The 15,231-nt window shown below is 36.5% G+C and overlaps 1 protein-coding gene across 1 annotated transcript in view; it reads left to right on the top strand.

Moving 5' to 3' along the window:
* Positions 1-14,663, top strand: part of LOC133524940 (uncharacterized) — a 52,972-nt gene extending 38,309 nt beyond the window's left edge. Inside the window, exons 2-5 of the mRNA XM_061861103.1 lie at positions 11,623-11,861; positions 12,191-12,428; positions 13,545-13,703; positions 14,350-14,663. Coding sequence (XP_061717087.1) covers positions 11,623-11,861; positions 12,191-12,428; positions 13,545-13,703; positions 14,350-14,646 — 933 coding nt within the window. The 3' untranslated portion in view covers positions 14,647-14,663. The remainder of the gene's footprint in view (positions 1-11,622; positions 11,862-12,190; positions 12,429-13,544; positions 13,704-14,349) is intronic.
* Positions 14,664-15,231: the final 568 nt, after the last annotated feature.

Below are 15,231 nucleotides of genomic sequence, written 5' to 3'. Positions count from 1 at the left end.
CTGTTCACTTATTATTTCAATGTGATAAGATTTAGTATACCTAAACGGAATAAATATTATAACATTTAGTATAAGTGTTTTTGTACAAGAAAGATTATATACAGGTTTGCACACACATTATAGTGTTGGACGCTAACCGATAATGGGCCGGGATCTAAATTTACTTTAAAAAAATTAAAAAGTCCCTACTCTATGTGCCAAACAAAATCCAATTTTTACCAAGAATGCCTTACATCATTTTGGAAAATAGCTGATACTCTTCAATCTGCTGGATTGACCTCCGCAAGGAAATCGCTTTCACGTAAAAAACACATCGAAAACGGTCCATCCGTTAGATAGCTAACGATGCCACAGACAGACAGACAGATCGACAGACTTACTTTGGCGTCAAACAAATAACACCCCTATTTTTGCGGCGGGGGTTAAAAACGGCCTTTGTTTTAAATTAAGAATTAAATTCATTCTCTAGGTATGTTGATCCGATGTAGCGACCACTGCGACCACGAGACTAATGAGTTAATACACAAACATCTTTATAACTATTTACAAATATACAAAAAACCCCTACGCATTATCCCAAATAACTATTAAATTATTATTTTTAATATAACAACCCCTACGCTATTCATTTTATGCCAATGCTCTTATAACTGCTGAATCGATTTCTATGAAACAGCTAAAAACGCCGCAGTTAAAAAAACTGCATCGAAATCGACCCATCTGTTGGGGAGCTACGATGCCATAGACAGACAGACAGACAGACATTGACGTCAAAAAGACACCTAACATCTCTCTTTTTGTCTGGGGTTAAAAACGAGTCCTAGTTCTCGCGAATAATATTTTGACTGTAGCCAAGCTGAAATTCGCTTTACGGCCGCCTTCTCCGCACCTGCCCCGCGGTTAAATGGTAATTGTATTTTCTATTACCATGTTTTTACGCGTTTTACCCGGTCGATGACTCCGTTTTATTTATATTCTAATATTGCAATATATCGAAATTCAATATCAATCAATGTTACAGTTCAATGAATGAATTTAGAATACGTATTTGATCTACATCTACATGTCGGCGGGCGATCGTAAAATCAGGCAGATCATGAAATTCCTAGACATATCGTGAATCGGGAAAATCATTTTCTCATCAGAGTCGATGGACGGCGCTCCTATTTCTGGGCAGTTTGCCCTTCGGGCATGAAGCAACCTATCGAATCGTATCTTACCTGTACCCCTAGTGTAAATTTGATCGACATCATAACGTGACGAACGCGTTTGCGTTAAGTCTCATTTTGTATAGGATTTTGAGTTTCCAAAACGTCCCGCTTGGCGCGCTCTTTCTAAATCCAATACAAAATGAGACTAAACGCAAACGCGTATTAGTTAGGGAGGCGAGGTAGCTAAATGGCGTAATTCAACGGCGCCGTCGAGACCTATCAAAATCGAAAGATAAAATAATTTCGAAAAGAAAAGCTCGTATGGTAAAAACCATTTTAGCGGTGGGTTTGGCGTGTACGGTTTTTCAAAAATGTTAAAAAAAACAGTTACTTGGGCATTCTCGAGCGCGTCAGATATTCATACTACGTATGCCCCAAGTGCCTCTGATAACAACGGTATACTAATCTGCCGGTTTGCGTGGTGGGGGTAGGAATACAAAGTAGTCAAAAATGCACAAAAAAAAAATTTACTCGAGCGCGTCAGATTTTCGGAAGGGGTGTTAAGTAGGCCCCAAGGAAGCTCCCTTTAAAAAAACTGACGATTTTGGCGTGACGATAAGTTACGATGAATTTTTGAAAATGCAAAAAAAAAAAGTTTTTTTGAAATACTCGAGCGCGTCAGATTTTCATAGGGGAGGTTTATCTCGGTATCCTGAAAGCATATTTTCTTAATCTGACAAAAATGTTGGTGGGTTCTCTTAATCTGACCGAAAAAGGTTTTTTGGTTTCTTTTTTTTCCTTTCTTTCTCCTTGATAAAACGGGGATTTTAAGAATGACAATAAAGCGATAGATGCAACCAACGTAAATGTAGATGAAATGTAGTACGAATTGTATTATTTATTGTATAAAAAAATGAAATGATATAAAAATTGTATTACATGTTTATGGCAAATTCCTCTTTTTTGCTTCAATTTTTCACTTCGTTTTGCTTACGGTACGTCCAAAAACCAATTTGAGGATCAACAGGCTATTGAATAATATACATACATGAAACTGTACATGTTAATAATACTTTTGTATACAGATACGCGTAACTTTTTCCGAGTCCACGAAAATTGTCGAGAAGCTTTAGAAAAAAAAAAATTGAGATATAATAAAAGTCACAATTTAATCATAGTTATTTCATATCAATTTTTTTTAACACCCTCAGCTTCGAGATATACTCAAAAAACCAGGAGTTTGAGTTTTTATGATGCTTCAAGTCAAAAAGTTTTAACTTTGGACAAAAATGTAAAGAGGCCTTTTTTGTGTAAAATAAAATTACCTTTTTTGTTTATTTAAACTTTTTTTTTGTAAAATGTATCGTTCGCGACTTATATGCCGCAACGCGTTTTTCGGAAGACGAAATGGCTCCTCCACACTTCCGGTCATGCGGAAACCGGCAGATTTTGTATTTTTAGTAAGTTTTAGATTATATTCTTCAAAATAAAAAATAAAAAAATCGCGCTCGAGAATGCCGGATTGTCGTTTTTTTTTTACAAGTTCGCGACCCTATAACTCGGCGGCGTCAAGGAATTATCGTCAGATTAGTTAAATTTAGTCTTAAAACACTAAAATCAACCCCCAATATCTTAATCTGACGCGCTCGAGTATTTCAGACTATCGATTTTTTTTTACTAATCTGATCGTCTATCCTAGGCGCGCGTCACTACATATAGAGCTAAATACTTTACAAGGTTATTCTATTAGGTCTAAGGTATCTCTCATATCTTAAACTGCCACGCTCGAGTATTACCGAAAATTCCCCTATTCGCCTCCCTACCTATATGTCACGTTTCGAAATCGAATTTATTTACACTAGGGGTACTGTATATTGGTTTAATGTGACTAGGTACCGTAAAAACATTCCATAGGAATTCTACGATCGGTCTGATTTTACGATCGGCCGCACGAGGAGTCCGTTACGCTAAGTTTGATAGACTTGGCACTGACAACCCCTTGTTCTCCTTAGGTACTAAATCAAGTTTGATAATGATAACTAGTTTTCTACTAGGAAAAAATATTCTCCATAGCTTTATTATTCGGTTAGAGCCTATTCAATTTGGCGCAAGCTTAAAATTAAATTAAATAGAATTAACATTTAATTCGAGCCCGTGGCTCATATAATTTTATTTAGTAACAGTAAAAAACTTAACTAACTATATTAGAAACAATAAATATCTAAACTATTAAAATTACAATAGCTCACCGACTGGGCTTTTTAAGACCACACCAGTCAATTCCATCTGCAGTCATAGTTAGGATGGCGTTGGGGTTGGCGCACACGCACCGTACTGCCGATGCGGCTCGCAGGCGCATTTCCGTACGCAGGTACCATAGATATATGAATACCATATTGTTCTATGCTCTGAGGCAGGTACGCTGAAGATGGAAAAAAAATCGCTCGTATACTTACTGGTTTTCTCTCAGATGGATTAGGTCGCATTGAATAACGATATGAAATCGCTAATCATGCTTACGGTATCGCTTCCTTCTTTACTCATACATCTCATCATCTTCATCATATCATCTTTGTAAGTTACGCTTAGTGACTCAAAATGAAATTTGGACTCCGACACAACAGCGTTACTTTACTTCACACCAATTGTTAACTCGGGGTTCACGCAGATCAGCCTCCACCATATCGTACGCTCTTTTCACATTCCGATCTTCATCCACTCTCTTGTCCATTCTTTGTAAATTACTGAACCCAATAAACCTAGAACGTAATGGTGCGATATATCGAAACCGCAAAAGTTGTGTCGGCCGACCGTAGCCATCCGTCCTATAATCTCGGGCATTTTATGATCCGAAAAATTAAACTGTCGACGTAGGTGAGTGCGGCTGTATGGCGGACGGAGTTATCGATATGATAAAGCAAACGTCACTTTCTAAAAACACGCTGTTGAAAGAGACAGATACTGTCATGAACATGCTGTCACGCGTAAAATTGCGACCAGCAGGTGCATAGAGACATTATCTACACCGCAACAATATTTTGGTATTGTTGGCAAGGGAGAGTTAGACCGATATCGATAATATAAATACTGTTACACAACATAAGTAATCACGTAATCAAATTAAATCGACATAACAACTGCCTACTTTGAGAACCCCGATAACTTTTTCGTTACTTCGGTTTCTTTGTTTACACAATAAACAAATCTAAAAACGTTTTTTTTGTAAGAATCCATATTGTAGCTCCGTGATTATTATTAACGTTGCTCCATTTTGCTGTGCTTGCTTCACATTGCCCCTCGTTACACTTCCTCTACGGGCAAAGTAAAATAATTACATCACAAATTTAATATAAACGTTAATTAAATTTCAAGAAAATTGACTGCTTGCACTGAAAAATAAGACGGGCGGGCGAATTTATACGCGTAATAAAGTTGTTCCAGCTAACACCCTATTTCAGCGCGATGGGCCATTAAACATTTTTACGATGTAAATTTGTTTGGACCTCAACCCCTTAACCTTGGGGCCTGTTATCTCACGTGAAACTCGACTACTTTGGGTGGACCACTCGGGGTTTGATAATTTACTTGTCGAGTATTGCTGGGTCAATTCAGTATGGATGGTTCCCTAAACTTAAACACCTATTTTTAAATTGATTCAGCAATATGTTTTAAATTAAGTGCCATCTCTCTACATCCACAAAAATAAGACATAAAAAATTATATAGACCGCGCCGAATCTTATGCTTCATGAACGAATAATACCTACTTCTCGTACTCGTAAAATATTTCTGTTTGTTTGTATTTCTGTATCTTTAATGAAAGTGACACTTATATTCATAAAAACACTGACACACCTACTTTGTCAGTAATAAAGGCGCGAAATTAAAATTTAATATGGGAGTTCAACCCTTCCCGCCAGTATTTTTTTTGACAAAGCGAATGTGCCAGAGTATATATGCTCGACATCGAATGTGGCATTACGTTTTTAGGCGCAAAGTATACAATATATTCTAGTTGCACGAGTTATTCGAGCTACCCTCACTCGGTCTACTTACACACTAGGGTTGTCACCCGGCCGACACAAAACACGATATCCAATGGTTTGACGGTCGATATTTTTTTTTCACCTTTTGATTACTTGTTTCGTTAAAATGATGTGCGATGGTAGTAAAAGTTTAAATTAAGACATTTTTCTTATAATATTACACTATAAATTACTAAATTAATCTACACGAATTTATAAGTATTAAAATGTGTTGTTATATGACTTTATATTGTTTTGTTTTAAGTGCGTTCGTTAAATAAGAAAGTGTAGCCATGACGCTCGATTTAAATGAGCCAAGCAATACCAACATCGCAAATACAATTCGGGTTTATTTTGGCTAGTAATTTAACGATAAAGTGGCAACGTTATACCGCTGTTTATAAATCTGCCTGAAACGCGTTTCCTTGGCAATGTTGCGAATTAACAAAATTGCGTTATTGTTTTAGAGGTTAATATTACCATGTTACGTTAATAAAGGCAAAATATGAGACTAGAATTGTTACATAAATCAAAACCAAATAAAATAATTGCTACGCAGCGAAACACGTTGGTAGATTACCTAAGTAAGTAAGTAAATACTTTATTGTACGAGAAAAATAAATATTGATTACATCAGATACAAAATAATTGTGTAGTACAAAGGCGAACTTATCCCTAAGAGGGATCTCTTCCAGTAGACCTATACCTAAAAGAGTAATTAAAAACTAGGTATTCTCACCATGAGCGACCAGCTAGCGACTGCGTCAACTGAAACGCAGTGCATATATTTTTTTCATTTTAATAATAAATTATCTATCTATCTATCATCTTGCTTGCACAAGTCAGTACGAGGGAAATGCATTGTAAGTTTACGCAGTCGCTAGTGAATATGTCAGTGTCAAACTCGTGGTAAGGATACAGGTCATAAATGATTTGTATTGAAAAAATGTTTGAGTATCTACTGTAAACGGATGATAATGGTTTATCAAATAATGTCAACACAAGGATTGATGCCAAAGCAATAACAGGAAGATAGCAAATACAGAATGTTTATATAGTGACTTGCAAAATTTACGGGGTGAATATATAGGTCATACTGAGCAACTTTTACTATGGGGCCAACACTGAAATCGCAAAAAAAAATTTACTCTCCCATGGAAAATGTCAAGGGCAGACAACCAAAATGTATGAAGCAGCCAATTTGTTTTCGCGATTTCGGGGTTAGTCCCATAGTAAAAGCTAAATTATTGCAGGTGACTAAATAAACACCCTGTGTAAAACGATAAATTAATGCAACGGTCTAATTTGCAATGAAATAGCATAATAAGTATGCACGGGCTTCTAGTAGGTTCAGTGGGGAATTGCAATGCGTGTGCAAAAAGATGTACCTGTTTGTTGGGTTAGATCATACGATATATGCACCGTTCCATACAGATTGAGATGTCATTTGTTTTATAAAAATAGTCACTCAAAAGTACAGTTATTACAGTCAGCATAAAAAAGACAGCGACGGACAAAGTGCCCAACTATTATATTGTAACACACGTTTGTTATACTTTGGCCGTCACTATCTAATTGACGCAGACTGTAATAACGGTTGTATTTAATTGTAATTATTGTAATTATTGTCCGCTAGGTTAAGGGCAAAGAGCCATAAAGATAAGCTAATTAGTTATCTACTGTAAAAAGAGCTAAAGTGATTTTTTACATGTACAAAAAGCTGACGTAATAGTGTGTATTAAGGTTCAATGTCAAATGACATCACGAAAATTGCATTGGCTATAAAAAATATTAGAGGGAAGGGATGCAATGGGAATTTCCAACTAGTATTCAGTAAGTAGGAACTGGTTTATTGATTACGTGTATACGCCATTAACGTGTTTTGATAAAAAAATGGTTTGCTCCGTCGCTAGATAAAAAATTAAATAGTGATTTTTTTTTAATGTGTGCAATGGGTGTTTTAGAAAAAGCGGATAAATATGCTATAACTGAATAATTATGATAAATGACAATGATAATATTAATTATGATTCTTAAAAATCCTATAATATCTTTTAATTATTTTACAACCCTATACAGGTGTGAAGATATATTTTGTTCAAGAAACATAAAAAAATCACTTTAAGCTTTAATAACACTTTGTTTAGGTCGAAACTCACTTCTCTACCTTTCTCTAACTTATTACCTTTCGACAATAAAAATGTTATTGTAGCGAGTTTTATTGCTGTTCACTATAAAGGCGACGTAAAAACTATACATTTGAGTGACTATTTTTATAAGACAAATGACAATGGTCAAGTCACTAAGCACAAAGCTTCATAAAAACCCGTAAAAAGCCCAGACAAGCCCGAAAGCTGTGACAGAGTGCGCACATTAACCACGTCGCGGATGTAAATGGGCTGCTTCGTAACGCCGTGCACTGTGTTTGGGAACTTTATTCACCTGCCTCAACTGTTTTGACGAACATTTTGTTTGCGGCACAGATCGCTCGCCTTTTAGATGGAACTTATAAGTAAGGAAACGTGGGAAAGGGTGTGCTATCTATACTCCATATAAAACAAAGTCGCCCGCCGCGTCTTCATGTCTGTCTGTCTGTATCAAAAAAAACATTTATTTCAGAAAACAGGTTCCATAATATGGTTGCATGTCTGTATGTTCGCGATAAACTCCAATACTACTGAACGTATTTTCATACGTTTTTCACCCATCAATATAGTGATGTTTGAGGAAGGTTTAGGTGTATAATTTGTTAAGGTTTTGTGTAACCCGTGCGAAGCTGGGGCGAGTATAGAAACAAAAATAATAAGTAAATGTTTATAATACTAATAATTCCCTACAATATTTATTCATGTATTTGACGACCGGCCTAGCGGGCGACCGGCGACGGTCTGGCCTAGCGGGTAGTGACCCTGTCTATGAAGCCGATGGTCCTGGGTTCGAATCTTGGTAAGAGCATTTATTTATGTGATGAGCACAGATATTTGTTCCTGAGTCATGGATGTTCGCGTCTCGCGTCTCCCCCGCCGCGTCTGTCTGTCTGTATAAAAAATAATATTTTTTTAAATTTTATATTCTACGTCGGTGGCAAACAAGCATACGGCCCGTCTGATGGTAAGCAGTCGCCGTAGCCTATGTACGCTTGCAACTCCAGAGGAGGTTTTATTTCATAAAACAGGTTATTATTATGGCTGTATGTCTGTATGTTCGCGATAAACTCAAAAACTACTGAACGTTTTTTCCCCTATCAATAGAGTGATTATTGAGGAAGGTTTAGGTGTATAGTTTGTTAAGGTTTTGTATCGCTAGTTCTATAATAAAGAAGGATAAGGATCTGTTTATTCATGTAAAATGTTGCCAAGCTGAAACCGTAAGGCTCGCACTGTCAAAAAGTTATCAGATCTCTGTAGAGCCAAGCTTTAACTTCAAAAACTCTACACCTTAGTCGAAATCTGTGGCTTGGCCGTTTCGTTACTCTCTCGTAACAGTGAATAATTTTTTCACCTTACGCCCATGTAACGGCTCAGATAGAAAATGAGTAAATTTATCACAATAAATTGGACACTAACAAAACATAGAAATTAAGTTTTTTTTACTTAAAAAAAATTATACCATTCGATTCCTTATATTTTATTTCGCGTTTAAATAGCAATTTTCTTGTTTTCCACGCTTCAAGACGGCTTCGTGATCGTGACGTCACGATCACCGTACCGTTTTGTGCGTAAGGGGTAAGGGGCATCGAATTTTGTATTGCATTTGAGAGATGTCCCATGTAGACATTTGATTGTCAAAACAAAGGAGATCGACCAATTAAAAAAAAGCTTGGCATTTATTTAGCATAGTTTAATAACCTAACCTAACTTAAAATAATATCTATAGTTTGATGTTTTCCAAATACTTTATGATCAAACTTGTAATAACTCGGGGCACAGACTAGGGATTTGATATCGTTTAAAAGATGTCGATAATATATAATAATACATGTGCTCATTGAAAATTCTCGAAAAAGTTTTGATAAAAAACAACTTTCAGGCATATTTTACCAAATAAATAAAGTTTGCTTCGAAATGGTTTATGTACCTACTGGTATTTTTATTACTTAATGTAAATTTCACTTTTTATGTACTTTTAGCAATAAATAAAGATGGAGTAATGTTTAAGAAATAATAAACAACGATATAAAATAATTAGAATAAAACATTTAGTGCCAACCTGTTTAAAAATAAAATCAATTCTTCCAAAAAGCACCTTTTTAGAATTGAAGGAGCTGTATACAAAGCGATTTTGTATACATATCTTTATTTTGTAGAACATTTAGATGTTGACAGTAACATCGATATATTTAATTGCCGATAAAATATTTTGCTACGTCACTTTAGTATAAGTGCCCCGAGTTATCCCAGGTTTGTTTATGATGATTGACGACATCGAAATCATCATGCCAGTTATGGAAAATAATGAACTGCTAATTAATTTTAATTAGGTAGCTTAATGACCATCATGGGGATTTAAACATGGCGTTCACAAAACAAATACACGGCCGCAGTTGAATTTGTCCGCTGCGGTTGTGCCAATAAATTGTTCATTATTTACTATTAGTACTATTACATGAAATATAGCGGTTTAACATATGGATTAAACAAAAGCCAATTATAGAGGACCATAAGAGCTACTGATTTAAAAGCCACCACCAGCTGGGCCCCTTTCGAGATTTGGGAATTTTAGGTCTCTCCGTTGCGCTGACAGCGGCGGCTCCAAAAATTATTACGATAAGGACAACTGCAGCTTAGGCGAAAAATGCGTAAAAATCTCACAAATCGAGGTTTCATTCTCGACATTTTCCTCCTCCAAAACTTAACTAATCGTAACGAAATTTTGAGGAATAGAATGAAGAAGAAATTATCTGTCTCTGACAGTTTTGCTTTTTGCGTTTATTGTTGCTGATTTTACATGCTAGGCGTCTGTTTACGGTGCATTTATTTGGCCGTTTTTAGCTCATTTTAAAGTAACCTAGTTCTTATAAAAAAAAACCTTACAGACAGGTACTGGTAATATTGAACTCACATAAAAAAATATTAATGTAGGGCCAAAATCCAGAGAGAAAAATGTCAAGAACGTTTGTATGAAAAAATGACCACTAATCGTTCCTCTTAAGTCGCTACGCTTGTAGCTGATAGCGCATTTTTACTGCTTTGTAGCGCCTACGAACAGATAACCCTCCTACCGATCGCTTACACCTCTTTCTCTCACATATCTCTGTACCTAACGCGAAACATTCATAAATTCCTATTCCTGATTTTCTCTAATTAATTTAAGGTCAATGTGGAGAATACCATCTTTAACCTTTTCGCCGCTATGTCAATGAAATAATAAAGTGTCATCAACGCCACGTCAAAAATTGCACGTATACAACCTGACCAAAACCACGACTTGATATGAAGTCGTGGCATGTGGGGCACTAAATACTAAATGTACTGACTTTAATTCAAGTCAATGGCGGCGAAAGGATTAAGGGAAGACCGTCTACAAACTCTTTCGTCGCTTTTAACTCTTTTGTTTGCAGTCATACTCCGTTTACAGAAGTTCGGTGGAGCAGAAGGAGCGGAGCTCTTGATTTCTGACTGTGTTTGAGCGACCTAAGTATACTGAAATAAATGTTTTATGCTGATCTTCCTCACATTGACCTGATGTTTAATTTTAATTTAACTATCAGATTAATTATTAATAATATTAAACAGGATATTTAAAACGAGAAGTTTCTATAGGTACCTCGGTAAGCTACTCAGTACATACAACCTTTGCTAAAATATACATTGCCTTATAGTCTCTTTCGATTAAACCAGAATACTTCAGAAAAAGCAGTGAAGTTTAATTCGCTTGTCTAATGGAACCCCAACGTTATTATACTCGGGAGTGAGTTTTTCATAAACTCGTTTATGCCATCATTTCACTTTACAAACAACGAATTGAAAAAGTTCCTCGTAATATGATTCTTGGAGCTTCATTCGGCATGTGTTACTTTTGGCCTTGCTTTTAATATATTTTTATAAGTACTCTTAACTTTTTTCTGTAAAATTGTTTGGATTTTTTTATAACTTTTGGACTTGATGTATCTTGAGTTACTGTGAGCAAAGTTTCTTCATGGGGGCCAAAAAATTGAATAATTTTCAGAGGAGTGAATTGCAGCAACAATGCATTTTTATCATTTCGCGGGCTATCTTTTCTTTTCTTTCGAAGGACTGGCGAGCCAGATAAAATCCTTTCGCGGGCTGGAGCTGGCCCGCGGGCCGTACTTTGACCACCATTGTGCTAAGAACACCGCTTGGATGTCAATATCAGAGTTCTCTTGTTTCCTCATACATTCCTCCTTATTTTGAAGTTGGTTAAGCAAAACGTGGGCGCCACAAGTATTTGGCACGATTAGACGCTTAATAATTATGTTTATTCCAGTGTTCCGCCGATGACTTCTACCCAGACAACAACACGTACAGCACTGTCCCCGGCATCGCCGCGTACCGCTCTGCTCTGACACTGGACTGGCTGGACAAGGGCTCCCAGCAACGACAGTTCGCACATGCATTCGGGAGTGATAACCCGATGCTTTCTAAAGACTTCGAGGGATCGGAGTGTATGGAGTATACGAGGCCCGCTGCTGGGAAGATCGCCAGGCTTATGCTGGAGCTGTTGAAGTAAATAGCTTCTTATGTAGCGTACTGTTTCATGTTTACCCGTTCACTTCAGTACATGTGACAATCTAAAAGTATCTGCCGTCTTGGAATACTTTTCCAAATAGTGATAAAACTCTACAGCTCGCGTTCAAAAGTAACTGCCATCGTCTAATTATTATACTTACATAAAGAGATATAATATGTTTTGGCGAGGAGTGAGGGTTCAAACTATATATAGTTGTACCTACATCCCGCTATTATTGACCGTTAAAATGTTATGCTACATTAAATTTAATGTAAATATTTTCTGTTTCGATCACAATCATATAATTCGGAATCATGTATTTCAGAAACCTTGAAAGTGATGATGGCGTCATCCAAGAATTAGCTCAGACGCTAGCTCGCACTAAGCTTCTCATGCCGACCTCGAAGTTGGATTTGGAACCAGATTTAGCAGCGCTAGTGCAGACCCCCCAGGTCATGCAGGGCGAGCCCCATGACACCTTGCCGAGGGTTCTGGCTGCGGTGTGGATGCTGGCCGAAGACCCTGCCATCACCAAGGATAACGGCTGGTGCCCAATTGAACAGGTCCTTGTCTTTCAAAACGTGCAAATCTCGCAGATTATTGTAGTATAGAATAATTCTATACTACAATAATTTATCCACATTTACAGGTATCTTTGTCACCCTACATTATCTACCTACCTACTAGGTTATATTGTATAGCTCTGATTATAGGAACTGGTAGCCTCACGGCCCGATTCGAAGAATGAGATACGATAACGATAAGTTCTGGTTTAGATAAGTTCTCAATTAGATATCGTTTGTATGTCGTATAATTGACAGAAGTAGCTCGATTCGGGCAACCAATTTCACTTTGACGTTAGAAATATCATAGATAGATCTTATTGGGATCACAGCGGAATCGAAATAAACGTCAATTTTGACATGTCGTTTAGTAATCGATATTTTAAAAGTTTTCAGTGCAAAGTCCAAATCCTTTTAGTTTTTGTCCTGTGCTCATGAAATTGCTTCTTTTATTTAATATCCTAGAACTATAAAGGATGTTTTTCAACCCCTTGCGATATTTTGCTAGGCGAATTTATTACCAAAGATACATTGATCGAGTAAGATGCCTAAAATTTAAGACAATTTCGTGCTTCGAATTTGACAGGTAAACGAGATGGCGCTGTAAAGCTCCATACATTTTGTGGTAACTCTGATTGTCAAAAGTTGACGTTTGACAATTCAGGGACCGCAAAACATATAACGCAGTACAGCGCCATCTGTTTTGGATGTCCAACTAAGGGACACGTTTTTTTTAAGACTATCCGCATTAGGCTAGCGTGGTTAGGCCTCCTCTCGCACATGAGAGGAGGCCTGTGGGACGTATTTAGGCTGATTTTTTTTTTCTCCACTACGATTTTTTCTTAGACTACTTTTCTTTTACGATCAATTCTTTTGGTCATACAGAGCAACTTTTACTATGGGACCAACCACGAAAAATCATAATATTCGGAATAGATGCGTCTGCGTTTGTAGCGCTTCTGTTCAAACTTTGTGGTGATGTAGTATATTGACTGTTTGTGTCTCTAATAATAATTGGCGTATGTTTAATGGCAACTATGCAGACCTGAACAGAGCGTAGCTATCTCTCTCTATTACTCTCCTATACGATCAAATAAAATTGGCTTTTTGCTCCAGTTGACCCAGTACTTGGATTCGGCCACGCCAGTGGAGATCGCAGTGCGCATGCGGGCAGTGGATCCCATCCTCTCGCGCGCACGTTATATATTAGAAGACTTTTTGCAGAGTATCGCGCCTATGAGTATCAAGTGGAAGGTGCCGACTATGTTAATGATGGTAAATGCTTTGTTATACATCATCCTTAACCATTTGACAGCCAAGGACGTCAACCGACGCGTGCGGCTGCAGCCCAATATCGAGTTTCGTGAATTTCGACAAGGTTCACGATGACGTACGATAGACGTGGCGTATAAAGGGTAAATGATTAGATAATCAAGTACCAACATACCTTATATAAGAGACTAAGTAAACTTATCACTAAACATAGTAACAAGTTTGAGAAACTATTGTATTGCTAACGCTTTGAGGTTATCGAGATTTTTGAAAACCATTTTTTCCTCGCAAGTGAGTCAGTTGTTATATGTAAATTAACGAAAAACAAAAAAAATTCTGACTAATTCACATATTTAGAATAGAATATATTTATTTCAAGGATTTGACGTTACCAAACTGCTTAGTATAATGATCCCCTCACTAGGCTCATCCGTAAGGCCGTAACGTAGGAATCTCTGAGAAGTATCGAAATGATGCGGTTCTTATTTTAGTAGAATATATTATTGTTAAAGCTACAAAATTATTCTATATAATTTTTTATCATTATATGACTATCTAAGTACAAAGATTCAGTTTAAAAGGTCTCAGTAAGTTGTATGTAAGTGAAAGTGTACAATTTGGTTACAATATTTCTGTTATTCTATTTCAGTCAACTTCCAGATTCGACTTTAGCAAAAAGAGCCCTTTACACACCACAAAGTCGTCTACAATCACAATCGATTCCCGTGAGGCCTCCATCACCAACACGCCCCCCACTCGAGCTGAGCAGGCAATACCGGTTGTGCGGAATTATATTTTGCCTGACGAAGACCGAATGTTACATACTAAATTTTCAGCAGCAAATATAAACAAAGTGTGTATTTATACGTATTGTCTAGCCTTGTGTTTTGTTAATGGGTTGAGTTATGTTAAAATTTTAATTATTATGCTTTGGCTAAATTATTAAAGAGATATCCTGTTGAATCTTGTTTCAATATCAAAATCGCACGAGGGATTTCCACGATATGTTTTCAATGCGCATGACCAGATATCAATCACTAAAGGGTATATCTATTGACTCCTTGGAGGATATTAGTAGATAGATACCCATATAGTTATTCATATTATTTTATACTTTATTTTATTACACACCAAATAGTAAGTATCTAATTATTTTTATAACACCAGGAAAATGATAAACTTAACGAAACGGGGGTTTATGGTCATGGAAAGTTGTTGTGTTAAGAGGAAAATATACCATATTCCCGTCAATACAAAAAGAGAAAATGTTTTTCCACTTCTAAATATTTTACATTCACCGTGAGATTTATATGTTATTAACACAATGAAAAACTAGGTTTTTCTTTTGTTTTCAAAATTGTCAATACAATTTTTTTATGGCAATACCTATAACCTAGAATAAATTATGCTGATGCGATCGACATAATTAAAGTGATTTGTTAAGATTAAGTTTTTTTTTTATTTTATTTTATTTCCACACATACAATTATCATTACAGGCTGTACCCAATGCGATAATGTAGCAACAAATT

Source organism: Cydia pomonella, chromosome 14 (assembly GCF_033807575.1).
Source record: "Cydia pomonella isolate Wapato2018A chromosome 14, ilCydPomo1, whole genome shotgun sequence".
NCBI lineage: Eukaryota > Metazoa > Arthropoda > Insecta > Lepidoptera > Tortricidae > Cydia > Cydia pomonella.
This window is presented reverse-complemented; position numbering and strand designations above follow the sequence as displayed.